We start from the raw sequence: 26,477 nt of genomic DNA on the forward strand, positions 1-26,477 counted from the left end.
TACATTCCCAGCTCAGTTTATTCTTTTATGAAATAGGGGTGATAATAGGCCTTGCCTCATAGCACACAGTTGGGGAAGTAATGAATGTTGCTAAATTCTTGATTCTGAAATCGAATCAGTTTCCGCTTTAGTGCACTTTGCCCTGGACTATGATCTGCCCCTCTCCAGTTCATCTTGGTTGTGTCATCAGATCACATGACACAGTTTTCCTGGGGGCCACACTTAATCCTTACTGACCTGGAATGTATCTTATGAGCATTCCTGGAAACTGGTAGGAGCCCAGGGGCTGTAAATCCTGGATCTGGGGCGGCCCAAAGGTCTCTGCACTGACCCAGACAACAGCTGGAACTGGCCAGGGGAGATGCTGCCTGATGGGGAAAGTGTGAGGCTTCCCAACCCCCACTTCCCGAGGAGTTCAAAGTGCAAGGCTGCAGGTCTGCTGTGAACAGATTGCTCACCCTTTGGTTTCCAAGGCACTTGTAGTGAAAAAAAAACCACTTCTTCTGTGTGAACCTCCTCACTTACTCTGTAACAGCCTTATGGCTAGAGGTTTGGGGAAAGGACCTTGCAGTTGGGATCCATGAAACTCATATCCCCTGTTCCTGGAAACCTTCACCCCCGAAGTCCGTTTTTCATTTACAAAGCAGCTGATTCATAGCAGGCGTTGTGCTGAACACACTGTGAGCATACTGAATTTGATTCTCACCTTGGGTCCATGGGCTGTTTGAACTGGATAATACTTTGTTCTAGGGGTCTGCCTGTGCATTGTAGGATATTAAGCACATCCTCCTAGCTTTCACCTATTAAATGCCAGTGGCATCCCCAGTTGTGACAACCACAAATGTCTCCATACTGTCATGTGCTCTGTAGAAGAAAATTAACTCTGGATGAAAATCGTGGATTTAATTGAATGGGCACCAATCAGATAAACCAGGTGCTGTTTTTATCCCATTCATAAGGTCTCTCGAACTATTTGCTGTGAACCTTGATCCTCTTGATTTCTACCTCCTGAGTAGCTAGGATTACAGGTGTGAGCCACCAGCGCCTGTTCACACATGCTTTTCAAATGCACAACCACTAAGCTACACCCCCTAACCCTATCACTTACTACTACTATTATTATTATTGTTATTGTTATTATTTTCTGGTACTGGGGATTGAACCCAAATCTTCACACATGCTAAGCAGGTACTTTACCACTTGAGCCATGCTCCCAGCCCTATTATTTTTGAGACAAGGGTAGAGGGGTAGAGAGGTGTCTTGCTATGTAGCCCAGGCTGGCCTGGTACTTGTGAGCCTCCTGCCTCTACCTTCTACTCCTTTTTAGAAAAGAAGAAACTGAGCCTAAAAAGATGAAGTCTAAGAAAATGACATGGAGGGATGGAATGTAGCTCAGTGGTAGAGGGTTCGCCTAGCATGCTCAAGGCCCTGGGTCCCATCCCCAGCACTGCAAAAAGAAAAAAAGAAAAGAAAATGACACAGGAGCAAATCCATGTCTTCTGTTGAAGGGAGGAGCTAAAAAATTAAACAGGCACTTGGTAAGCAATTCCTCATGTGATCCTTACATAACCAATTTTTTATGTAGACAGTAACATTCCCATTTTAGAGATGAGGAAATTAAAATAAGTTACTAAAGGTCATACAGGTACTTGCTTCTGTTTATTTATACTCCACCTTGTTCCAGATGGATTCACACACAGATTTGAGCCTCATCTGTCTGGTTCCAAAGTCCAGGCTCTTTCCCTGACACTAGACAGATGCTGAGTGTCTGAGAACTGGTCTTGAAGCAGATGACCAGGTCTGGAGAGGCAGCTGGGGCAGAACTGAGTCCACGGCCTGGGGAGGTGCTGCCAACCGGGCCCAGCCAGCTGGCGTAGAATTAGACCAGGCATTCTGGTGGATACAAACATATACTCCACACCTATTTGTTCTTGTTGTTTTGGAGTTTGAACCAGGGCTTTGTGTTTGCAAAGCAGGCGTTTTACTGCTTGAGGTACATACCTCCTGTCCTCTTTGCTCTGGTTATTTTGGAAGTGGGGGGGGGGTCTCACGAACTATTTGCCCACTCTGGCCTTGAACTGAGATTCTCCAGATCTCAGCCTGCCAAGTAGCTAGGATTACAGGGGTAAGCCATGGTGCCAGGCTTGTTGTTTGAGACAAGATATCACTGTGTAGCCTAGGGTGGCTTCAAAGTCTTGATTCTCCTGCCGCAGCCTTCTGAGTACTGTGATTACAGGCGTGTGCCTCATGCCCAGCTTCTCCACATTACTTACCAGCCCCTACTTCATGAATAAAAGCACCAGACAAAAATTCCTGCCAAAGGTTAGCAATCTGATGGGGAAATGAAGGAGTCACAGAGATAATTATCAATTTAGACAGAAAAAAAAGCTTTGGTGGACTGGGAGTTAGCTCTGTGGTATAGCGCCTTCCTACTATGAGCAAGGCCCTGAGTTCAATCCCCAGTACTGCAAAGAAAAAGAGATGTATTTTGTAAAGGCTGAAGAAGGAAGGTGTATATCCTCGGGGTGGTGATGGTGCCAAAGAAACCTTTTGGTATGAGGGACTCTTAAATTGAGGTTCAATTCGACCCATCTGTGAAATGGAACTAATAAAACTGGACCTGGTGACATATATCTATAGCCTCAGTACTTGGGAAGCTGAAGCAGGAAGCTTATGCAAGGTCAGCCTAGACTACAAAGCAATATCCTGCCTCAAAAAAACAAAACCCAAAACCCAACCTTTTCTTTATTCATGCCAACATTGAGCGCTTACTGTGTCCCAGACTCTGCCATATGTTGGTAGTACAGCCTGAATGAGAAAGACACAGTCCTGGTCCCCGTGGACCATGAAGTCCATGGGGGAAAAGATGAACATACGCAAATACTTGATAAGCCCTAGAGAAATCAAAAGCCCTAGGAGCTATGAGGGAGTACAACCTACCCCAGGCTGAAAGATAAGAAAGGATCAGCCAAGGATGGGAGGGGAGAGAAGTGTGGGGCAAAGATTTCTGGCAGAGGAAGCCCCGTGGGAGAGGAGTCTTGAACAGGAAGGCAGGCTTGCAGGGGTAGAGGGAGCAGAGAGCCTGTAAGGAAGGCTGAGGCTGGAGAAAGGCCTGGGCAGATCTGGTAGGACTTTGCAGGAGACGTCAGGAATTTTGGACTTCGGCCTGGAGATGTAGTTCAGTGGCAGAGGCTTGTCTAGCATGGAAGAGACCTTGAGTTCCACCCCCAACGCCACAAAAAGAAAGAAAAAATAGTATTTTGAACTTTATACTCTGGGCAATAGGGACTCTTTAAAGATTTTGTTTATTGCAAAATAGATAGTATTTATTAGAAAAAGGAGTGGATAAGATAATTAAGATTTGTTTAGCCCTCCTATGTGCAGTGCCTCACTAAATACATTGCACGATCTGATTCAATCCTCACCAGAATCCTCTATCTGGAGGCTGTTACTAGCAACTTTTTTTTGAGATAGGGTCTTGTTATGTAACCCAGGCTGGCCTCGAACTCAATCTTTCTGCAACTTCAATCTTGAAGTTGCTTCCTTCAAGCCAGGGCAGTTCTCAGAGAGGGACTCAGCTAAAACCCTTTCAGGGGAGTGGCTGGCACCAAAACATCCACTAGAGGAAAAGGAGATGAGCATTTTCTAACTGTTTCACAGAGACCTCAGGCTCCAAGGTGGCACTTCAGTGCGTGGGAAACCACTCTTCTCAAGTGTGGTGTAACTTCTGCAAGAGTCTAACCTATTTCCTCGGAAGAGAGGGCTCTGCTGGAAAGTTGTAAATGCCCTTGGAGCATCTGATTCTCCTTCGTGCTTAGGATCACAGTTGTAATGCAATTAGGTGCTAATCTAAATGTCTGCTCCAATTTTACCTGAAGGTAAAATTTCTAGAAAGAGAGAAACCTCTCTCCCTCATCGCTATATGTCCAGGGCACATTACAGATTAGGTGCTAAATGAAAAAACACCAGGGAAGCTGTTACAAATGCAGATTTCCCAGCTCAGCCTCCAACCACTGGTCTTAGCTTGTGATCCACTTCTCTATCTGCCAGACGGCTCTAGTAAATGTTGTTATTAGAGTTTGAACTCAGGGCCTCTGGCTTGCTAGGCAGGTGCTCTACCACTTGAGCCACTCCACCAGTCCTTTTTTATGTTAGGTATTTTCAAGATAGGTCTCACAAACTATTTCGCTGGGCTGACTTTGAACCTTGATCCTCCTGAGTAGCTAGGATTACAGGCGTGAGCCCCCAGCACCAGGTTAGCTGGTGGATGATTGAAACCTAACAGGCTCCTCTTTCTACTTACTCTCAGAAGGCTTCCAACAAAGTATGGCTTCAAAAGCCAAACAAACAAAAAAATCCAGCCACTAGCTACCTTCTGCAAATTCCAACCAAGGTAGATCTGTCCAGGTCCTGGATTGCCAGCTGCAGAAATTTAAGTTCATTAGATACTATCTGGAGCCAAGAGTTTTTCAATTTTGTGTGCAAATTGGACATGATTTTTAAAAAAATGCACATTGAGAGCACAGGCAGGGGGCAAAAGTAGTGAAATTCAGCCAGATGCCAGTGACTCATGCCTGTAACCCTAGCTACTCAGGAGGCAGAGATCAGGAGGATCGGGGTTCAAAGCCAACCCCAGCAAATAGTTCCTGAGACCCGATCTGGAAAAACCCATCACAAAAAAGGGCTGGTGGAGTGGCTCAAGCAGAAAGAGCACCTGCCTTGTAAGCATGAGGCTCTGAGTTCAAACTCCATTGCTGCCAAAAAAAAAAAAAAGTAATGAAATTCAAAGAACTCTAGAATAAGACTGTTCTACCTAAGATGCACTTGGGCACATTTCTGAATACTGAATAGCTTACTACTGCCAGGTGCCAAGTCTCTGAATTGAGCAAGGTGGTTTTCATGCATCCTCGAAGGCCTCCTATCACCCTAGGTATTAATTCCATTCCACTGATAAGGAAATTGAGGGTAAGAAAATCCAAGTAACTTGCACAGGTTAGACATTCAATGTTGAAGCTGGAATTTGATCCTGGATCTAACTCTAAGTTGGCCCTAGATTCTCACTTGTGGTAGAACACTTGCCTAGCATGCCAAAAACCAAGAGAGTATTTGAAGACTCTATTGACAATACCAATAGTCTTTCTGTACATGCTACCGGCATTTATATTTATATTATGACTGAGGAAACTTGAGGCACAGTGAAATTAACCAGTGCCCCCAAGGATAATGATTGGCTAAGTCTGGGCCAGAATCCAAGTTTCGTGGTCCAGATCTCAACTTTCTCTCACACCTTCTCAAAATAACTAGACAGAAAAGCAAGTGTACAAGACTACCACAAAAAATGGAGCAGTACTGGGCTGGTGGAGGGCTCAAGTGGTAGAGCACTTGCCTAGCAAGTGTGAGACCTTGAGTTCAAACCTCAGTACCACCACAGAAAAAGGAGTGGTACCTCAAGGGGAAAGGAAACATGGAGTCAATCATGGGAGGTTTCTGGTAGGTGACCCACTTTTTAGTTTATGATGGCAGAGCAAATGGGAAGGAAGCCGGAGAGGTCTTAGCTCTTAGTCACCATGTGGTTTTCCTGATGAGCTCACTAGTTCCTGGTGCCCAGAAAGTTTGACCAAGGTCACACAGCTATAAATGACACAGGCGCAACTCTGGGGTGCACGTAACTCCTTATGCCTGGTCCTGTCTTGTTGGTGCTGGTCAGGAAGGAATGAGCAGTAGACAGTCACGATGTGGTGGGGTGGGACACAGGGCCACAGGGACAGCCTCCCTCTGTCGTAAGAGAAGTTCAGTAGTGGAATATACACTAAGGCAGAGGGCCAAGGCCTCAGTCAAGCAGACTGCACTGGGATTCTGGCTATAGCAGTAACCAGCTATGTGGCCTCAGCAGTCATCTCACCTCGGTCTCAATTCTTTTGCAGGATTGCTGCAGCTTCAGAGAAAGGTCTCAGGGCACCCACCTCAGGGCCAGGCTTAGTGAGAAAAACAAGGCTATTAGTGTTCCACAGTGCCAGACTAGGCACTGATGGGTGGTAGAATCGAACACTCAAGGGACAGAAGTAGTCTTTCAATGCCAAAAATTCCCAACCTTTGAATCACTGGGCACAAGTACCCGGCAGGACAGGGGCTATCAGGTCATGCCCAGGAGGCAATCACAGCTTCTAGCTCGTGCTACGAGGCGAACCCTGACCTTCAGGAAAGGGAAAGACAGTCCATTACAAGGTTACAAAACAAAACCTCGGTGAGCTTTTATTTCTCACCATCTGGTAGCAAGGCCGAAGATTTCTGTGTTTTAACACTAGATCCCCTTCCCACCTACCCAGGGGACATTTACAGAGTACTCCAGAACTCAGACCCCCATGCCGGGGCCCCTTTCCCTCAAGCCCACCATCTGTGCAGGGAGGGCTTTCGGACATGAGGGGGTACTAACTGCTTCCCCGTGCCTGCACGGGTATGAAATGTGGTACACTGGCCGGGCTCCTCTCTTGCCCCACCCCAGGGAGGAAAGTCAGAAGCAGCAGCATTGTGTCCTTGCCTTTCTCAGGTACCTCTGAACTGGCCCAAGAGGAGGTACCTACTGCCAGAAGGGCAAGAAGTCAGAATTCACAGTTGTTTGCTACAGAAAGTGCCTGGGGTCAGTCCTTGGCTGCTTCTGCCTCCAAGCAATCCATCTAAAATACAGGAAAGGAGACAGCCGGGCCTGGGATGGGGTTGTGGTATAAGAAGGGGTGTATTTGGAAGGCAGCCATGAGAGGCTGCCTAGAAGTGAGGGTCCCCAGGGGCCTGCAAGATCTTGTAAGAAAACCAGTTTACTGTTGGCAGTTTGGCCTGAGATCCCAGAGCAAAGCACTGGACCTTGGGAAACTTAACTGAACCCCTCAGTCTGCAACTGTGGCCGTCAAAGAGGTGTGGCAATCTGCCATGGCTACCCAACCAGTGGCAGGGCCTCAACAAGAACCCTGGTATCTTTCTGGGTGGGCCTTGGCGCTATATCAGACACCTAGAAAGGCTCAACTTTTTGGCAAGCATTGAACAGAATCTCCCTCTCCTCCTTCCAGGCATCAACTTTGGCTCCAAGGATGAGGCCCTGAAGGTTTGACCTCACCTATAAATGACCCAAATACAGAGAATTTATCCCCGAATACTCCTTCCTCATTAGAAGACTGATGGACACTCCAACTCTCTAGAGATAGTCTGCTCTCTGGATATACTTGGCCCCTCTCCTGGGGCCTTACACCACTGGGCATGAGAGAAAGGGGTATGAGGGCAAAGGAAATAAAAGAACTGAGGAAAGAATCGGGCAACCCAGGAACAGAGGTCCTTTAGGTGGCCCAATAGAACAGGCTTTGGGAGAACTGGGCACACAGACCAGCTGTGGCCCTGACTTTCACATTGATGGGTGAATGGCAGGTAGGAGGTAATGAAATGTGAGAATGAGGGGAGAGGAAAGGCAAAGCTGCCTGGAGTGTTAGGCCCTTCTCCCACAGGGGCCATAGCACTTGGGGTATGAGGGGCTCAGCCTGCTGGCATGTAAGCCTGGGTTCAGCCCATTTCCCTTCCTATGTCCTCTGCTTCTGGGGACAGGGGAAGGAGGAAGGACACAGCCCCTCAGGATATCCTAGTCTTCTTCCAGCTCCCAGGGGCAGAGCTGAGATCCCACAGTCAGTGCAATGAACCTGTCCATTCCAGTGAGATTTAAAAGGAGAGTGTGGCCGGGGGGCTGCACATCACACATATGCCCATCCCCAGTATGGGGCAGACGGGCATGAGAGAGGAAGGGTCCTGGGTCTGTCTCCAGGTGAGAAGTCCCTGCGAGGAGGATGGTCCCCTCAGGGCCAGCTGCTCTGGGTGTGGATCCTGTGCAGGAGGGAGTCAGGTCATGTAGCGAGTGATGGCGCGAAGGGCATAGAGCAGGGCGGCTTGCATGCGGGCCTCCAGGAGCAGCAAGTTCACGTGGACCTGGGCACAGACCAGGGATTGATGACAAGCGATCCAGAGCCCTCCCAGAGTGCACTTCTCTGACCCTCTCCCTTCTCTTTCCCACAAGATGCCCTGATTCATGCTAAGGCAATGAGCAGTTTAGTGCAATGACTACTGAAGAATTTCCAGCACATTCTTCCCTATCGTTACTAATCTTTGTATCCCACTAGGCTAAACAGAATAAGAACTAAATCTAAGTACCTTTCCAGGATCAGGGGTTTACGTCCATTTCTCATTTTGTCTTCCTAACAACCTTGAAATCCACTGTAATGAGGAAAAGTGTGGCCAGGCAAAGCTACTTGCCCCAACTAAGTCACACAACTACTGAGTGAGTGTCATGATTTGAACCTAGGTCCGCCAGGCTGCCACTGAAGCCACTGTAAAGTGGGCACCCATCCTCCCATTTTTCGGGGGAGTAAATGGAGTCTGAAATCACACAGTGGAATAGGACTTGAACCCAGCACAACAGACCCAGGTGTCCCAATTGGCAGGACAGAGTAAAGCTGGATCCCTCATTGGCTTCTGTCCCCTGCCTCTGCCCCTGGCTGGGCCCATCTACTTCCATCTGGTTCCTCCCCCATGGTACCTTCTCTGAGTGGCGGAAATGCCTCCAGAAGAGGTTGTACATTCTTCGGGTGGTCTTCTCCGGGTAGCAGGCCACTGTCTTGATATAGACCTTGAGGTTCCGCTCCAGGAGCTGGTTCACCTCCCCATAATTGTAGTCATCATATCTGATGGAAAGACCCCAACAGCATTATTCACCCTCAGAAATAGCCTGTCTTCTCCACCCTACCCTACAGAAGAAGAACAAAGAGTGGCAAGAAAAGTCAGAAGGTAGGGAGCAACAAGGAGCATGCTTCCTCTTACAAAAGCAGTTTACTATAGTATATCCTAGGCCACCAGACTCACAGGAGATCCCTCCAAGAAATGCAGACATCAGGATGCTGCATGGAGTACCAAGTATATACATGTTCTCATGAAATCTTCAAAACCATATACTACTAATATACAGTGTCCATCAACTTCATTTTACAGATGACGAAACTGAAATTAAGAGAAATCACTTGCCTTAGATCTGACAGAAGAGAATGGATTTCACACCTAGCTCTGCCTGGCTCAAAGACCATATTCACTATCCTATAGTCTTAACTGTAGGAGGAGGTCATGTTGGAGAAGGAAGTAGGTAATCGCAAAAAGGAACTGGTACAGATGGGCAAACTAAGGCCTAAAGAAGGCAGTTAATTTGCTGAAAGTCAAAAAGGAAGTTGGTGAAAAGTCTAGAAGCCACTTTTCCTATTCCCCAGTCCAATAAGCTAGAGGCAGAGATCAGGAGGATTGCTGTTCAAAGCCAGCCTGGGCAAATCGTTCATGAGACCCTATCTTGAAAAAAACCCATCACAAAAAAGGGCTGGTGGAGTGGCTCAAGGTGAAGGCTCCGGGTTCAAACCCCAGCACTACCAAAAAAAAAAAAAAAGAAATGGGAAAGCAAGGACCACACTGGAGAATGAAGAAGCCTAAACTTGAGGGATGGGCAGGAACTGGTTTGTGCTGTATTCGCAGATGCCACCTTGCCATCCCAGGGTAGGAAACTTGCACTCTAGCAAAAAGGTGATCAATTAAGGACTGGGGGCATAACTCAAGTGATAGTGGTAGAGTACCGATCTAGCAAACATGAGCACAGGCCCTGAATTCAAACCCCAATAGCATCAAGAAAAAAAGAGATGGCCAGCTGGGCACTGGTGGCTCATGCCTGTAATCCTCTTAGGAACAGAGATCAGGAGAACTGCGGTTTGAAATCAGCCTAGGCCCTATCTCGAAAAAAACCCATGACAAAAAAGGGCTGGTGGAGTGGCTCAAGGTGTAGGCCCTGAGTTTAAACCCCAGTATTGCAAAAAAAAAAAAAAAGATGGCCAATTAAGTACAGCACAGTCTATTCAGTGCAGTAATTCATACCTAATATAGAAATATTGATTTTCTATAAGGAGTATGTACCTTTTTAAAAAATTTAGGACAACTTTTTGATACTTGGTATAAATTGCTAAATGAGAAAAAGTTACATGTTCACTAAAACATACTGTTTAAGTAAATGAGTAAAATAAGTAGGTAGGAAAATGGTGGCAACTCTTGTTTGTGTAAATTAATTTATGCTTTGGTTATTTGTGCACAGAAAAAGACAGGAAGGAAATAACTGGCAATAATAAGAGCAAGTGGACTCATCATTTTTATATTCTTTTTGTTATCTATGTTTTCTAAATATTCTTTTCCATTTTTTTATTAGCATGTAATAGTTGTACAACTGGAAGTGTGGTTCAAGTACTAGAGCACCTGTTTTGCAAGCATGAAGTCCTGCGTTCAAATCCCATCCCATTCACACACATAAAAATATTGGGCTGGTGGAATGGCTCAGGTGGTAGAGCACTTGCCTAATAAGTGTGAAGCCCTGAGTCCAAACCCCAGTACTGCCAAAGAAATAAATAAGTAAATAAAAAATCTACAGGGGACACACTGTGATATTTACAATGTATCTTAGATTTATCCCCTCTAAATTTTCCAAAAATCAAACTCTTTTTCTCTTTATACACTTCCAACATAGTTTTTTTTCCTAATAAAATGATCATTATAATTTCAGCTACATAAGAAAAGTAGTGGAGAAAAACAGGATGTGGATGTCATTACACCGGAGAAGAATTTTAAGAAATCTGCTTTTTTCCTTAATTCTATACATTTTCCAAAATGTTATCAGGGTAAGAATTTTATAAATAAAAAATAAGTACTTTATGTATATCCTTGACAAGTAATTTCACTTTTAGGTTTTATCTACAAGAACTTACGCATATGACTAGTCAGTATACATGGTGTTTGTTAAGAGTGAAAAACTCTAAACAGGGCTGGTGGAGTGGCTCAAGCCTAGCCAGCGTGAGGCCCTCTGAGTTCAAACCCCAGTACTGAAAAAAAAAAAAAAAGATTTCTTTTCTCTCAATGCATTTTGAACATTTTCCATTTTCCCACAGTAATATAAATAGACTTGTAAACTTCCTGTTGCAATTTTTTATTTTTTGGCAGTACTGGGGTTTGAACTCAGGGCCTCATGCTTGCTAGGCAGGTGTTCTACCACTTGAACCACTCCACCAGCCCTTTTTTGTGTTAGGTATTTTCGAAATAGAGTCTTGAAAACTATTTACCTGGGCTGGCCTCAAAGTTCGATCCTCCTGATCTCAGTCTCCCAAGTAGCTAGGATTATAGACATGAGCCACCAGCACCCAGCTTGCAATTTTTTTTTTCATATGGAACATTTCATGAATTTGTGTGTCATCCTTGCGCAGGGGCCATGTTAATTTTCTCTGTATCATTTCAATTTTTTTTTTAAGTATATGTGCTGCCGAAGCGAGCACTGCAATTTTTAATAGCTACATAATATCTCCCTGAATGGATGAATGGATCTGTCATTAATTGAAGTTCTATGAAAACCAGGCATGGTGAAACTACAGTAGTAATTCCAGCACTTATTAGACTGAGGCAAGTTCAAGACTAACCTGGGCTACAATAGTGAAATTGGGGACAGCCTCAGTTACTATTTGATAGGCAGGTGCTCTACCACTTCAGCCCATTCCAGTCCCTGGAACAGAAATATAACTATATATAGAAATATATGTATATAGTATATACATATATGTATATTATGTATGTGTACATATTTACCTATAGATATAGACAGATGTATGTAAACACACACACAGCCATAGTTATCTCTGGTGGTAAGATTAATGAGTTTCATTTACAAGGTTCAAACAATGAGTGTGCTTCTATTAGCGTTTCCTTTTTTTTTTTTCTTTTTTTTGGTGGTACTGGGGTTTGAACTCAGGGCCTCATGCTTGCCAGGCTTGTTTATCTTTTTTTGGTGGTATTGAGCATTGAACCTAGGGCCTTGTACATGTTAGACATGCACTCTACACTGAGCTCTATGTCCAGCCTTCCTATTAGCTTTTAAAACCAGGAAAGAAATAAATTTGCTTTAAAAAATAGTTCAGACTGGGTACCAGTGACCCATGCCTGTAATCCTAGCTACTCAGGAGGCAGAGATCAGGAGGATAGAGGTTCGAAGCTAGCCCAGGCAGATAGTTTGTGAGACCCTACCTTGAAAAACCCCATCACAAAAAAGGGCTGGCAGAGTGTTTCAAGGTATAGCCCCTGACTTCAAACCCTAGTACTGTAAAAAAGAAAAGTTCAGGAGTTGTGCACTGTGACTCACACCTGTAATCCTAGCTATTTGGGAGACTGAGATTGGAAGGATCGTGTTACGAGGCCAGTCAGGGCAAACAACTTGCGAGTCCCCCATCTCCAAATAACCAGAGCAAAATGGACTGGAGATGTGGCTCAGGTGGTAAGGTGCCTGCTTTGCAAACGTAAAGCCCTAAGTCCAAACCCTGGTCAACCAAAAGCAAAACAAAACAAAACAAAAATAGTACAGGAAAGAAGAAAGGTAAAGAAAAAACAAAAAGAAGTAACAGTGAGCTTAGAGTGAAGACTTGTGGTGTACATGTGCCCTGAACACGGGGCTGTGTACTCACCTGATGCCAAAAACGCAGTGGATATAATTCCAGATGGCTCTGCGGAGCACAGATGTGTCCACGCCACTGTGCATGGCCATGGTATTGTAGGTGAGGCTGTAGGCCGCCTGGAACTTCTCATCGAGCAGCTGTCCCCCTTCAGGGTAGAGCCGCTGGATCAGCGAGTAGCCATGTTCTTCCCAGGTATAATCCTCAGGGACGTGAGAAGAGGTCAGCACGTGAGACTTTGGAGCTCAAGGTTGGCCAGAAAGTCCACCCTCTGGACCTCTAGAACACACCTTAGCTCTCTGTACCCTCCCGCCCTACCCCACAAATGGAACATACTGCTGGCTCTGGGCCTGAGAAGCCAGGTCCCCTTCTCCCTGTGAGCAGGACTTCCTGAGCTTAGGGCACAGATGGGTCCCTTTAGGATTACTAGGCCCGCACATGGGATCCTGAGGGGAGATGGTACTTAACTCCATAACACTCTCCCCCTTCCTGGCCAAGACCACTGGGGAGAGCCCTACCTGGGCGCGGAAGGTGGGGGGTGCCTGAGTCCCTCGGCGGGTGAAGTCCTCATATCCGAAAGTGGGGTCTTCCACAAAGCACAGCATGTCTGGGTGTGGTGAGGGCTCCAGGATATCAGCTGAAGACCATGTGAGAAAGGGATCACAGTGAGTCTGAGGTATGAAGCACATGGGACAGGATCTTGACTAATCACTCAAGGGGGACAGGGAGGCGGAGTAGCGGGCCAGGCAGAGGCCCTGGCCATGGTATGTGGGAGCAGCACTTCACCGGGAGCCAGGCCTGAGGAGGAGGTGAATCAGGTCTATGAACCTAGGAGACAAGGCTGCTGGTGACAGGAATGGAGGCAGTTCTATGAAATGGCTCAAGCTGGGACAGGTTCTGTGCCAAACTCTGCTTCATTTACCCCACACCAATCCAGAAGCCCTGAGACCGGAAGTGGCTTGTCAGTGGTCACCCAACCAGAAAGGCTAACAGACCAGGATTCAAGCCAACCCTGAATCCAAGGCCTATTTTTAGAACGTCTTGGAAGGAAGATTGAGGGGTGGCTGCTTCTGGAGCACAGGAGGCGTGGTGCACAGGTGTGCAGAAGTGATGTAAGAGGGCTGTCCCTAGGACCAGGACGCCTGTGTTCCTGTACCTGACGGGGTCACAAGTAGACTCTCTGACTTCTCCAGCTCAAAACGGCTTTCCATCTCCTCCTGGGACGCTCCCTCATCCCGCAACAGGCTTTCCTGCAGCTGCCTCATGCGTTCCATCAGAGCCTCCACATCACGGGCAGCCTCAAAGCCCTGCAGGAGGGACCTAGTAGTCACCATCTGTTCCTCCTCCCTCGACCTCTGGAAGTCTCTACTCACCCTTCCCTCATACCAGGCCTTCTGGAATGACCACACAGGACTAGGGCAGCCTGTGATCCAGCTACTGTCCTGGGCATTCCCAAAGGGAAGCTTTTAATTTTTAATCTTTTAAAAAAAGGGCAGTACTGGGGTTTGAACCCAGAGCCTCAAGCCTGAGGGCTGGTGCTCTACCACTTGAACCACTCTGACACTGACAGCCTTTTTTTTAAGCAGCACTGGGGTTTGAATTCAGGGCCTCATGCTTGCTAGGCAGCGGGAAACTTTTGAAGGCAAGAAGAGACAAATGTCTTCCCTAGGCATTGCTTTCCCTCAAAGGTAATTTATAAGCTGGGCACCAGTGGCTCACACCTGTAATCCTAGCAACTCAGGAGGCAGAGATTAGGAGAATCTTGAGACCCTATCTCGAACATATCCATCACAAAAAAGGGCTGGTGGAATGGCTCAAGGTGTAGGCCCTAAGTTCAAGCCCTAGTACTGCAAAACAAAAAAAATTTATAAAATATCTGAATATTTCCCCCCTTTCAGTGCCAGGGATCAGATGCAGGACCTCACCCACACTAAGCAAGCACTGTACCAATCAACTACATCCCCAGTCCAAACTCTGTATTTTTAAAGTTGCTAAAAACTCAGACTTTGATCCTGTGAGGCTACATGCCTCACACGTGTGTGAGCACATCCTGTGATCATGTCACATGGTATTGCACTTACTGCTCAGCACCCACTGTGAGTAGGGGTCTTTGTCACCATTTAATACATGACGAATCTGAACAATAAAGTCTGATAACTTCTCTGTGGCCTCTTGGTTTGAGGAGATAGGGAAGTCATAGCTTCCACCCCAGGATCAGAGACTTTCCCAGCTTCCTCCCCAACCAAGACCCAGGAAGAGACTTACCCCAGAGCTGCTCAATGGGTCCCCACTGGGAGGGCTGCCTTGCTCACTAGGGGGTGATGGTGCTTGAGGGGCAGGGCTGCCCTCTGGGTCCCCTTCAGGAAGGATGCCACAGCCAAACACGAAGGAGGCCAGTGAGTGGCAGTGGGTGAGCAGGACCAGGGCTTGGATGAGTTCTGCCAGGGACCAGCTGTGCTCGCCTGTCTTCAACAAGGCCTGGAGAGGAGGGACAGCCCAATCTGTTCAATGCCTGTTCCTGGCCTGTCCACCATGCCCCAGCCCGTGCCCTGGGCTCCCTTGGGGAACCAGCCCTCTGCCCACTGCACCTGGATGTGTTCCTTGGTGATGAGCCATGGCCGATGCGCAAGCAACTTGTTGATTTCACTGAGTTTGCGCAGCTTCTCAGGGGCCCGGTGGAGGCCCAGAAGCCACTCGGGGTCACCACCAGTCTGCAGAAACTCAGCCATGTGGGAGCCCACCAGGTAAGAACACTGGTGGCGGGCAGCTGCCTGTGGAAGAGGATGAGCAGTATGGGTCACCCTCTTCCTTCTGTGCCCAAGTCAGAGTGTGTCCCGTTGTGAGGGAGATATCATAGGGCTTATTGTTGCCTAAGAAGTAGAAAACCTAGGTTCTCCTAACAGCACTCCAGCAGGCTGCATGTCACCCTCCCCCTCCCATACTTCAGTTTCCCAGTCTGCAAAGTAGGCACTAAAGATGCCTCTCTTCAAAACCTAAAATACTACGGCCAGTCAAGTAAAGCCACATCTTTGCTTTTCATCTATGAAGTCAACTCAGGAGGCCCTCAGCAAAAAGATCAGGGGACAGACCCCCATGTGGCCACCCCCGCAAACACCAGGCCCAGACAGGCTCACCATGATGGCAATGTAGTGGCGCCAGGAGCTGGCCAGGGGCCCATCCGTGTGCAGCAGCAGGTAGTGAAGGCGCCAAAAGCTGCTAAGGTAGTCAGGGTGCAGGCCCATCACCACTGCGAGGTTGTCTACCCGCCCTGAGGACATCAGCGCCTCCAACCCCAGGTGGTGCTCGAGGCTCTCAGCCCCTTCCCGAAGGACCTGCCAAGCAAAGAGGAGGAAGGCATGGGTTCCCTCCTGCCCTCCCCGCCACAGGCTGACACATTGTTTGCAATGGGTTTATGATAGCAGGAGACTGCAGCCCACCACCACGTACAAAACAGGGTGGAGAAGAAACATTACCTCTGATTAAGTACCTGCTGGCTACCTTACATGTGGCCTCTGCTCTAGTGCTTTCTACATGCCAAGCACTTTGCATGCATGAATTCATTTTATCCTCACAAAATATGAAACTGGAATTCTATTTACTCCATTTTTATTTTTTGTCTTTTTTTTTGACAGCACTGGGAATCGAACCCAGGGCTTCATACATGCTAGGTAAGCACTGTACCACTGAGCTACACCCCCAACCCGTTGGGCCATAGGAACTCTGTTCCTGAGTTTTCAGGAACAGAGATTGAAAGCACAGTTTCTAGGGTAGGGGTGAGGTTGTAGCTCAGTGATAGACTGCATGCTTAACAGTGGCACATGTCTGTAAAACCAGCAAGAGGAGGCTGGGTGCCGGTGGCAACTCAGGAGGCAGAGATAAGGAGGATTGCTGTTCGAAGCTTACCCGGGACAACAGTTTGAGAGACCTTATCTTGAAAAAACCCATCACAAAAAAGCGCTGGTGGAATGGCTCAAGGTGTAGGCCCTGAGTTCAAGCCCCAGAACCGCAAAAAAGAACCGCAAGAGGATCTTGAGTTCCAGGCTAGCCTGGGCTACATAGTGAGATCCTGTCTCAAAAACAAAATAAACAAAGCAAAGCAAAAAAAAAAAAAAAAAGAAAGAAAATGTAGTTTCTTCTGCCTTCAAGGGGCTTCTATTCCAATATGGCAAATGCACACAACCAAGGGGAGCAGGAGCAAAACAGTACAAATTTCCTGATGTTTGCTTATAAGTTGTTAATACTGTTTACAACTGTTTACAAGTTGCCTACACATGTTGGAGAATGGGATGGCAGAGTGGCTCAAGTGGTAGAGCACCTGCCTAGCAAGTGTGACGCCTTGAGTTCAAACTCCAGTATGACCAAAAAAAATGATGAAACAATTATGTCTCAACCAAACAGATGTAGAAGAGCAAGACAGGGAATGAAAAGATCAGCCCTATTCATTGAAGGCCAAAGAAAAATGAGCAATTTTAAAATTTGTCTGCGTGTGCATTATTTATTTTTGTATGTATATTTTGAAGGTACCCCATCACCCATACACACTTGAATGTATCTCCATGATGTCAAAGATTTTTGTCTGTCTTATGCATTCTCCCAAGTTCTTAGAACAGTGCCTGACACAAATTCATGATTCAATAGACATCTGTAAAATAAGTGAGTGGGGGTCAGGAATGTAGCTCAGTGGTAGACCCCTCACCTAGGCTGCATGAAGCCCTGAGTTCCATCCCCAGCACAGCAAAAAATAAGTAAATAAATAAAAATGAATTGAACTGACTCTGAAGACAAGAGAGGTCTCTGTTATATTAAGTGAAAAACAAACACGAAAACGAGCTGTAAACTATAACTTTAGTTTTGTACTGAAAATAATTATCTGTATGAGAAAAATACAGAAAACAGTGGCAAATGGTCAACAGTTGTGATCTTTGTTAGGAACACGGGTTGAATTAGAGTTTTCTTTTTTTTTTGCGGTAGTGGGGTTTGAACTCAGGGCCTACACCTTGAGCCACTCCACCAGCCCTTTTTTGTGTTAGGTATTTTCAAGATAGGGTCTTGAGGAATTAATTGCCTGGGCCTGGCTTTGAACAGCTGTCCTCCTGATCTCTGCCTCCTGAGTAGCTAGGATTACAGGTGTGAGCCACCAGTGCACAGCTGAAATACAGAATTTTCGACAACACTGGAAAATTTAAAATAATGTAAAGCCAATTTTTTTTTTTACAATATATGCACCTTATAAATTGTCAAGAATGAAAAGACACAGAGGGAGTTCTTTCTTTCTTCTTTTTCTTTATTTTTTTTATTGGAAGCTTTTTTGTTGTTGTTTGAATTCAGCTCTGCGTTTGAAAAGCAGGTGCTTTACTGCTTGAGCCACTCCTCCAGTCCATTTTGTTATGGTTATTTTTGAGATGAGACCTCTCAAACTATTTGTTCAGGCTGGCCTCAAACTGTGACCTCTCAATCTCAGCCTCCCAAGTAGCTAAGATCACAGGCGTCAGCCACTGATATGCAGGTAGAGTTCTATCTTACTAAGAAAAAACAAGCATTGACTTGGGAATCAAGAGTTTGACTACAATTATCACTTTATCTCTCTGAGCCCATTTCCTCCCAGGAAAACAAGGTTGATAGTGCCTGTTTCAAGAGCTGTTTTTGTGGATTAAATGAATCGGGAATAGGAAAGATTTTTTTCAAAGCTGCAAATTAAGGGATAGAAAAAGACCCTGGCCCACCAATGTCCAGGTCCTTTCTTCCCAAGGACCAAAGATTCCCAACCCCTTCCCAGCTTACCTCTTGCACAGGGATGAAGGCGCTGGGCCCTCGGGGGCCTCTCCGAGCCCGGCTCTCCCTGTGCTCCTAGGAGGAAACACAGGGAGGTTAGCTGTCAGAGGGTTGGAAGAAGAGAACAAGGTTCTCTCCAGTCTCCTCCTTTAACCCTGGGGGCTACACAGAGCTTCTAAAAGCTTCTTTCTGGTGCTCCCTGCCTGGAGGAGCCAGGGGAAAGATTTACACCTGTGTGGTGAGGGGCACATGGGTAACCAGAAGGGCTCATTCCAGGCTGAGCTGTACAAGAACTGGGCAGGGCCCCAGGAGCCCCAGTATTGCTGGGTGGAAGGGACACAGAGAAAGGAAATATACAGAGGCCATCTTCTGAGCAGCCCCGGAGAACCTGAAGGGAATCCCACCTCCGCCAGTATCCCAAGGCCAGTAACTAAGTACCCCATATGGCTGTGGAGTGGCTTCAGTCCCTCTTGAATTACTGTCTTTTGCAGGGCTGGAGCTGAACCCAGGCCTCACATCCAGCATGCTAGGCAGGCACTCTACCACTGAGCTCTCCCCTCAGCCATCAAATGATTGCTTCTCTCCCTCCCTCTGCATATGTCTCCTGCCCTCTTATATAAATCCTCTACCCACTAGCCAGATTAACTTCTTTTTGGGTGATGGGGATGGGGGTACTGGGGTTTGAACTTAGGGTCTCTGTGTGCTTGCCAGGCAAGCACTTTACCACTTGAGGTCCAGTCCAGCCAGATTACCTTTCTGAAGGGTAAATGGGTAAATCTGATCAACTGGTTCACATTCCCACACTGGTTCAGCCCCCCTCAGCACCAGCGCCTTCCAAACCACTACCCTCCCAATGCTCCCTCCTTTTGCAGAACTAACTCTACAGTCCTTCAGGGTCTGGGAACACTTATGACCCTCATCCATGACCCCACAATTCCCAGGGATTTTGCTTCTAAAACCCGTGTCCTCTAATGTCTGTTTTCAGTCGATCTACTCCCAGATCTCATTTTGGAGGGCAGGGCCAGGTCATTTACTGTGCTCTGTGAGTGAAAATGGAGGAAGCAGGGAGGCATGGAGGGAATGGAGTAGGTGTGAGGCCAGTGGCAGCAGCTATTCTGACAACAATCTACCTGAGCCTCTTTAGCAACCACCAGAACTGAGTACTCACTAAACCTGCTTCTCCCAGTCCTAGAGATGGGGTTCAGGAAGGGAGTTTTATTTACTCATTTATTTTGTTAATTGAGAAGCAGGCTCACCGGGCTGGTGGCTCATGCCTATAATTCTAGCTATTTGGGAGGCTGAGATAGGGAGGATCACAGTTTGAGGCCATCCTGGGAAAATAGTTCACCACAGCAAAATGGACTGGAGGTGTGGCTCAAGCAGTAGAGTGCCTGCTTTGTAAGTATGAAGCCCTGAGTTCAAACACATGTTCCACCAAAAACAAAAAGAGAGAGACTTTCTACACTAGCCTTGGAATAAATTTACCCAACTCAGAGTCACACCTTCACTGGAGTGGGCACAGTCCCCCAATCCTCCCTTCACCATTAAGAACCAGATTTAGGGGCTGGCAGAGTGGCTCAAGTGGTAGAGCACCTGCCTAACAAACAAGAGGCCCTGAGTTCAAATCCCAGCACCACCAAAAAAAAAAAAAACCCCATATGATCCAGACTTAGTGCCCCAGATGTCCAGGAACTAAAAAAACTATAATTAAACTTTCTTATTCCAGGTGGTCAAAGTTGCCTGAGAGAGACAGACCTTTGAGGGTCTGGTAGATTACAAAGGAAAGAACTATGGGACCTGGAAGTCACAGGTATAGGTACCAGTTCTGCCACTAACTTGTGTGGCTTTAGGAAAGTTACCTAGATTGTCTGGGCCTTACTCCTGATCAAAGAAGGGTACCAGGCTGACTGACTGCAAAGGCTCCTTTCAGTTCATACTTCTGGGAAGAACCAAGCCAGGCTGGTCCATGGCCAGTGTAGAAGTAACATCTTGATCTGAGCACTCCTTTTCCTTTGCAGCTCGCCTCCTCCCTCACCCAAGAGAGAGACAAAGCCCAACAGCCCTCCGGGGAGATAAGGACTGCTGACTCCACAGAATGGGCCCCCCTTCAGGGAACCTGAAAGCAGATAGAAAACCGCAGGAGGGCACGTGTGGTGGCTCAGGCCAGCAGGTCAATAATCCAAGCAGGAAGATAGAGTTCAAGGCCAGCCCAGGCTACATAGCAAATCCTGGTCTCCAAATAAAGGGTGGGGGACTGTGAATTGCAATATGTAATATTATTATTAAAACATGAAGATGAAAAATTAAGGGCTGTGGGTGTGGCTCAAGTGGTAGAACACTAGTTGAGTTCAAACCCCAGTAGCACCATAAAAACAAAACCACAGCAGGAAGGACAGAGTTGAGGTAGGGGCCAAGGAGGACCCTCCAGAGGTGCTGGGGGGGACAACACAGGGAATAACTTTGGAAATCATCGTACCCCAAAATCTGACCCAGGAGCTGTCAAAGGTTTTCAAGTGCTGGGTCTGGACCCATCAACGTTTTCCAGCAATAATGATGATGACGATGACAATGATAATTATTTGTGGCTCAAGTGGTAGAACACTTGATGAGCATGTGGAAGGCCCTGAGATCAAACCCTAATAACTAGTAATAAACAGTAACGTAGAACACAGTTAAAAAAGAGGCCTAGCTGGGTACCAGTGGCTCACGCCTGTAATCCTAGCTACTCAGGAGGCAGAGATCAGGAGGATTGTGGCTTGAAGCCAGCTCAGGCAAATAGTTCACAAGACCCTATCTCGAAAAAAATCCATCACAAAAAAGGGCTGGTAGACTGGTTCAAAGTGTAGGCCCTGAATTCAAGCCCCAGTACTGCAAAAAAAAAAAAAAAAAAAAAAATGGAGAGGCGTTGGGGGCTGGAGCTCAGTGGTAGAGCACTTACGTAGCACTCTCAAGGCCCTGGGTTCCATCTCTAGCATCACCAAAAAAAGCCAGGGGTGGGGGGTGGGTTGTGGCTTTTGACACAAACTGCCTAGAGTCAAAGGACAGCTCAACTATCTGCTATCTGTTAGCTATCTGAGCCTCAGTTTCCTCGCCAATTAATGGGACTAGTACCTACTTTCACTGGGTCATGATGATTTAATGAGATAATGCCACCCAGCTTACCCCAGCACCTCCATCAGGACAATCATTTAATAAAAGTCCCCTGTCATTAACCTCATTGTGGTTCCAAACAAGCAGTGCATTAGAATCCCTTGGAGAAGCTTTTTTAAAAATACAAGGAAAAGCAGGTGCCGGTGGCTCACACCTATAATCCTAGCTACTCAGGAGGCAGAGATCAAGAGGATTGTAGTTCAAGGTCAGCCAGGGGAAATAGTCCATGAGACCCTATCTTGAAAAAAGAACCTGAGTTTTTCACTTTATTGAATTTATCTGAATATTTATTTATTTTTGGGTTTTGTTTGTTTAATTTTTTTTTGTGTGTGTGTGGTGCTCAGGGCCTCATGCTTGCTAGACAGGTGCTCTACTGCTTGAGCCACTCCACTAGCCCTTAAATTTATTTTTGAAAAGAGATTTTGATGTCCCAATCCTCCTGCCTCAGCCTTTGGAGTAGCTGAGATTGCAGGTACAATCCACCACAGACTATAAATTTGTTTATTTATTTGGCAGTACTGGCGTTTGAACTCAGGGTTTCCTGCTCACTAGGCAGCAGGTGCTTTACCGCTTGAGGCACCTCCCAGCCCCAACTATAAATTTAAACAGCCACACATGGCTGGGGGCTACTTTTTTTTTTTTTTGGAGTGAAAGTGATAAAAGTTTATTAGGAAAGGAATACTCCTAATAGAACAAAAGTGGACTGGGGCTACTCATTCAAAAGAACAGGTTTGGCTGGTGGAGTAGCTTAAGCAGAGCGCCTGCCTAGCAAGCATGAGGCCCTGAGTTCAAGCCCCAGTGCCGCCAAAAAAAAGAACAAGAAAAAGAGTACAGGTTCACTACATTTTATAAAGGCATGATTCCACCTGTACTTTACATATGAAAAATGGGAGAACCAAAGGGGGAAGTCACTTGTCCAAGTAACACAGCTAACTACTGTGGAGCAGAGGGAGATCCAACAGTAGCTGTTCCTGAAATTCCAACTGAGAAGATCACATGGGGCAGCAGGAACAAAGAAGTCAGACAGCCCTCAGAAGGCACTCAACAGGAGGTCTTTAGACAACTGCAAGAATAGGCTAATGGCCTCCCAATTTAAGTCCTCACTAGACATTACTTTTGGATTAGCTCAAGTACTCTTGAGAGACTTCATGGAATCTTCAACAGTTTGGGGGTTATGGAGACTCTGTTTTACACACAAGGAAAGATTAAGGGTGTAGAAGTTAAACACCAACTAACAAGTGTAGCGGTTTGAACCCAGGAATGCCAGGGACCTAGGGGCCTTTCCATTCTACTATAACAGCTCTGGAAGGTGCTCTAGGCTTAGGGATTTGAACTCAGCTCAGTCTGACTTCCCAGGGATCCATCCACCGCCTGCACCAGCCCCGTAGAGGAGCCTTTGTTCTCAGCACGCAAAGCCTGCCGGCTGTTGGATTCAGCTATAGACACCTGCTAAGTCACTCTGACAGCTGGGAAGGGGCACACACTGCCACCCCACCCCCAGTCAGCTGAACTCAGATATGTGCCTGGGTTTACACCTGAGAGGAAGACAGCACAGGCCTGACATCTGTCCAGCCTTGGATGAGTGGTGCTATACCCTGCTTTCCCCATCAGGAGCTGGGAACCAGGTTCAGTGATTTCCATGTCTGATCTTACCACCACGCTGAGAAAAACAGGCCTTATCCTTTATAGACAGGTCAGTGAAGCGCAGAATGACCCTCTGCCAGCCATGCCAGCTCAGATCTGCTTTCAAGGCCCAAAGAGTTCACAAGGGCCAGCTAAGCCACCGAGGGGCAGATAATTTGCAAGCACTTATTAGATGCAAAGAACAATGCTGGGGATGGAGCTGCAGGGTACCTGAGTCCAATAAGGGAGACAAGAAAGCCTAATTCATGTATGTGAAAGGCATAGGTGTTTCACATAATTGAGCCAAAAGTTCCCATGAAGAAGGAGGGACAGAAGAGGTATGCAAAGGGATATATCTGTGGAGAAGGAAAAGCTTCCCTGAGGAAGTGATGTGATTCTAGAAGTTATTCTAGAATTCAGCTTTGAAAACATACTACCAGTACAAGAGTGAGGCCCTCAGAACTTTCTGGAAATAGGTGTATCTGAAGACCTTAACCCCTGAATGGATGGGGAACCCAGAGGACTGCACATTTGGCCCATCCCTTCCATGGCTCACATGACACAGACCCTGAGTTCAAATTCAGTACCATCAAAAAGAGGTGGGCACCTGTGGCTCATGCCTGTAATCCTCCCTACTCAGTTTGAAGCCAGCACAGGCAAATAGTTTGAGAGCTCCTATCTGGAAAAAACCCATCACAAAAAAGAGCTGGTGGAGTGGCTCAAAGTGTAGGCCTGGAGTTCAAGTGCCAGTACCACAAAAAAAAGAAAGAAAAAGAAAATGAAGGGGCTGGGGTGTGGCTCAAGGGGTAGAGCGCTTGCCTAGTGACAGTTAGGCCAAGTCAAACCCCAGTACCACCTCCCCCCCCAAAAAAAAAGAGAAGAAAGAAAATGAAAAGTGAAAAGTGACTTCCTCTAATGCCACTTCCTCTCCCTAAAGGACAATCCCAGACAACCTGAAGCACCTAAGGCCTGAGCACTTAGGGTTTTCTCACCTCATGCAGGAGGTTGGTTCAGGAAGCCCCTGAGAAGCACTCTAGGGGAAGGGAAATGTGTGCCATGACTGTGTGTCAGTAGCTAGCTAGAATTTTGGATGCAATTGCCATATTCCTTGTAGTAACTATGTTGCAGGCACTGAGCTTCAGGGCTTTGCTTGTATTCTGAGATAATTCTCCCAACAGTCCCTTGGAGATACCATCAGCTCTCCATGGGAAGAAACTGCAATCAGAGATGTGATCGGCCAAGATAACACAGCAAGCAAGTGGAGGGCTGAGACAGGAAACCAGCACTCACCCACTCTTGGTACCCAGGTGCTCTCCGTAATAACATTATTTCCATTTTTCATAAAGAAACAAAGCCACTCAGCTGAGAAGAGGCAGAATGAGGGGTCACTTCTCCACTTAAGGCTCTTCAATCATGGCCGAGAAGGGTAACAAACAGAAAACCCTGCAAACAAATCATCCACCACCGAAGGTAGAACCATATCGCTCAGACAAGAGCAGAGATTTTCCCCAGGTCACACACTTAAGGTCTAGCACTCCACCAATTTCCAACTCTGCCCCTCCAGGCTTCGACACTAAAGAAACAAGCAAAACTCCCTGTAGTGCCAAGCATTTTCCAAAACCCTAGAAACACCCAGGTCAAAGAAGGAGGTACTCGCTGGGGTTAGTGAAGAAGCCTCTCCCTAAATCCCTCTCAGGCCTCAATTTTCTCGTCCTGTAAAATGGGCACAATTTGTATTTGCTGGTTTAGTTTGAAAGACTCAGACAAAACCCGAACGCTGGCATCTAGTAGGTGCTTAATAAATAATATATTCATTACTGCTCCTGTGAGGGGGGTGTGTGGGGCTGATTTATTTAAGTCCAGCCCTATTCCTTGCAAGTAGGACCCTGGCAAGGTCCCTCCACCTCCAGGCTCTGCGGGAGCGAGAAGGCAATCCCTGTGAAACAAACTTGGAGGGCCCCAGACCATAGTTAGTAGGAGCAGCATAACTAGCACTGGTCTTTCCGAGCCAAGGCCAGGGTCGCCCATTTCACCCCCTCCCCCTCGCCCCAGCTTTGGCTTTATCTGCTGCCGCGTACCGCGCTGCCAACCAAACCTCCCAGAGTACCCGCGCCTCCTTCTATATCAGGGGGTGCAGGTGGGGGCAAGGGAAGGGGATCGACCTTCGTTGGCCTGTCCCAGGTGCCTCATTCCCCGCGCTGAGGGATCGGAACGGGGACGCATCCTAGAAAGAGTCCCCTGCTCGCCTGCCCCCGCCAAGAGGAAGGGAATCTGCGGAAGGGGGCGGGGAGGAGGAGTGGTCGGGCCGCTCTGGCCGGGATTTGCCTGGACTTGAAGACGCTCCCTCCACCAGAGCCCAAACCCAGGCGAGCCTGGAGAAGGCGTCCCTCTCATTGGCCAGGAGTCCGAGGGAGTCAGGGAAGGCTCCGCAGCCTGGGGGGGAGGTGAGGGAGGGGGAGTGGGGGGAGAGAGAGAGAGAGAGAGAGAGAGAGAGAGAGAGAGAGAGAGAGAGAGAGAGAGGGAGAGGGCAACCGGAGGAGAACAGAGGCCCGAGGCTGCCAGTTGATGCAACCCAAGTCCAGGCTTACACGCTCCACTCCCCCTGCGCTTCACTCCCCCTCCCCAAGCCCCGGGGGCGCACGGACTTAGCTCGGGACAGCCTGAGGCTCGGAACGCGGCTCGGGGAAGAGTGACGTCGCTCGGCTCCTGCTTACCTCTCCGGTCCCCGAGCCGCCGACGCCGCCCCGGGCGAACGGCAGGTAGCCCTTGAGCTCGGCGCGGCACTCGGAGTCCGCAACGATCATGGTGTGCGCCAGGATCCAGCCGCGGCTCGCTGTCGACTCGTGCACCGGAGGGGGTCTCGGACCGGCGCACGCAGGAAGCCGAGGCTGGGGGGCGCTGGGGAGGTTCGAGAATTCCGGGGTGTCTCTCGGGGTTCCAGAACGCCCCGGATCCGGAGAACGGCCGCCGCTGCGCTGGACTCCTCTCCCACTCTGGCTTCTCGATCAGTGAATGGCCTCGGAGGCCTGGGGTTGGCCGCGGCGCAGGGGTTTTCACGGCCCGGAGCGCTTCGGAAGTCCGCAGTGGCCAGCGCTGCTCGCGGACCCAGCGCTCCTTAGCATCCCCGCCGCGGAACTGCCAGCGCTCACCGGGCTCTGACACCAGCAGCTCAGCTCAGCCCGCTGCGGTCCCCAGGGGAGGGCGGGGACACAAAAGCCCCGCAGCTCAGCCAATCAGATGCCTGTTTCCCGGGGAGGCGGGGGCGACACCTCCCTCTGAAGCCAACCGTTCCTCCAATCGGTATCAGGAAGCTCCCGGGAACTCTGGGAGCTGTAGTCGGCTGCCAACGAATGCTGCAAACTTTTGCAAGAGGGGTTACTCAGATCATTTACA

The 26,477-nt window shown here is 47.8% G+C and overlaps 1 protein-coding gene and 1 pseudogene across 3 annotated transcripts; both read right to left on the bottom strand.

Moving 5' to 3' along the window:
• Positions 1 to 1,640: 1,640 nt before the first annotated feature.
• Sesn2 (sestrin 2) lies at positions 1,641 to 26,040 on the bottom strand. Of its 3 annotated transcripts, XM_074080838.1 has the most exons (11): positions 25,799 to 25,931; positions 24,375 to 24,527; positions 18,321 to 18,386; positions 15,674 to 15,871; positions 15,128 to 15,310; positions 14,805 to 15,017; positions 13,696 to 13,846; positions 13,058 to 13,176; positions 12,552 to 12,742; positions 8,570 to 8,714; positions 1,641 to 7,962 (listed from the first exon to the last, which is right to left on the bottom strand). In XM_074080838.1, the coding sequence occupies exons 2-11, from the start codon at positions 24,417 to 24,419 to the stop codon at positions 7,876 to 7,878; spliced, it is 1,398 nt and encodes a 465-aa protein (XP_073936939.1). In that variant the 5' UTR covers positions 24,420 to 24,527; positions 25,799 to 25,931; the 3' UTR covers positions 1,641 to 7,875. The 3 variants fall into 3 exon arrangements, with proteins under 3 accessions (XP_073936939.1, XP_020034243.1, XP_073936940.1); XM_020178654.2 differs by lacking the exon at positions 24,375 to 24,527 and having other exon boundaries at positions 25,799 to 26,040; XM_074080839.1 differs by lacking the exons at positions 24,375 to 24,527; positions 25,799 to 25,931 and adding an exon at positions 25,247 to 25,528.
• LOC141425193 (U6 spliceosomal RNA) lies at positions 11,262 to 11,375 on the bottom strand (annotated as a pseudogene).
• Positions 26,041 to 26,477: the final 437 nt, after the last annotated feature.

The sequence above is a fragment of the Castor canadensis genome, chromosome 7 (genome assembly GCF_047511655.1).
Source record: "Castor canadensis chromosome 7, mCasCan1.hap1v2, whole genome shotgun sequence".
Classification (NCBI taxonomy): domain Eukaryota; kingdom Metazoa; phylum Chordata; class Mammalia; order Rodentia; family Castoridae; genus Castor; species Castor canadensis.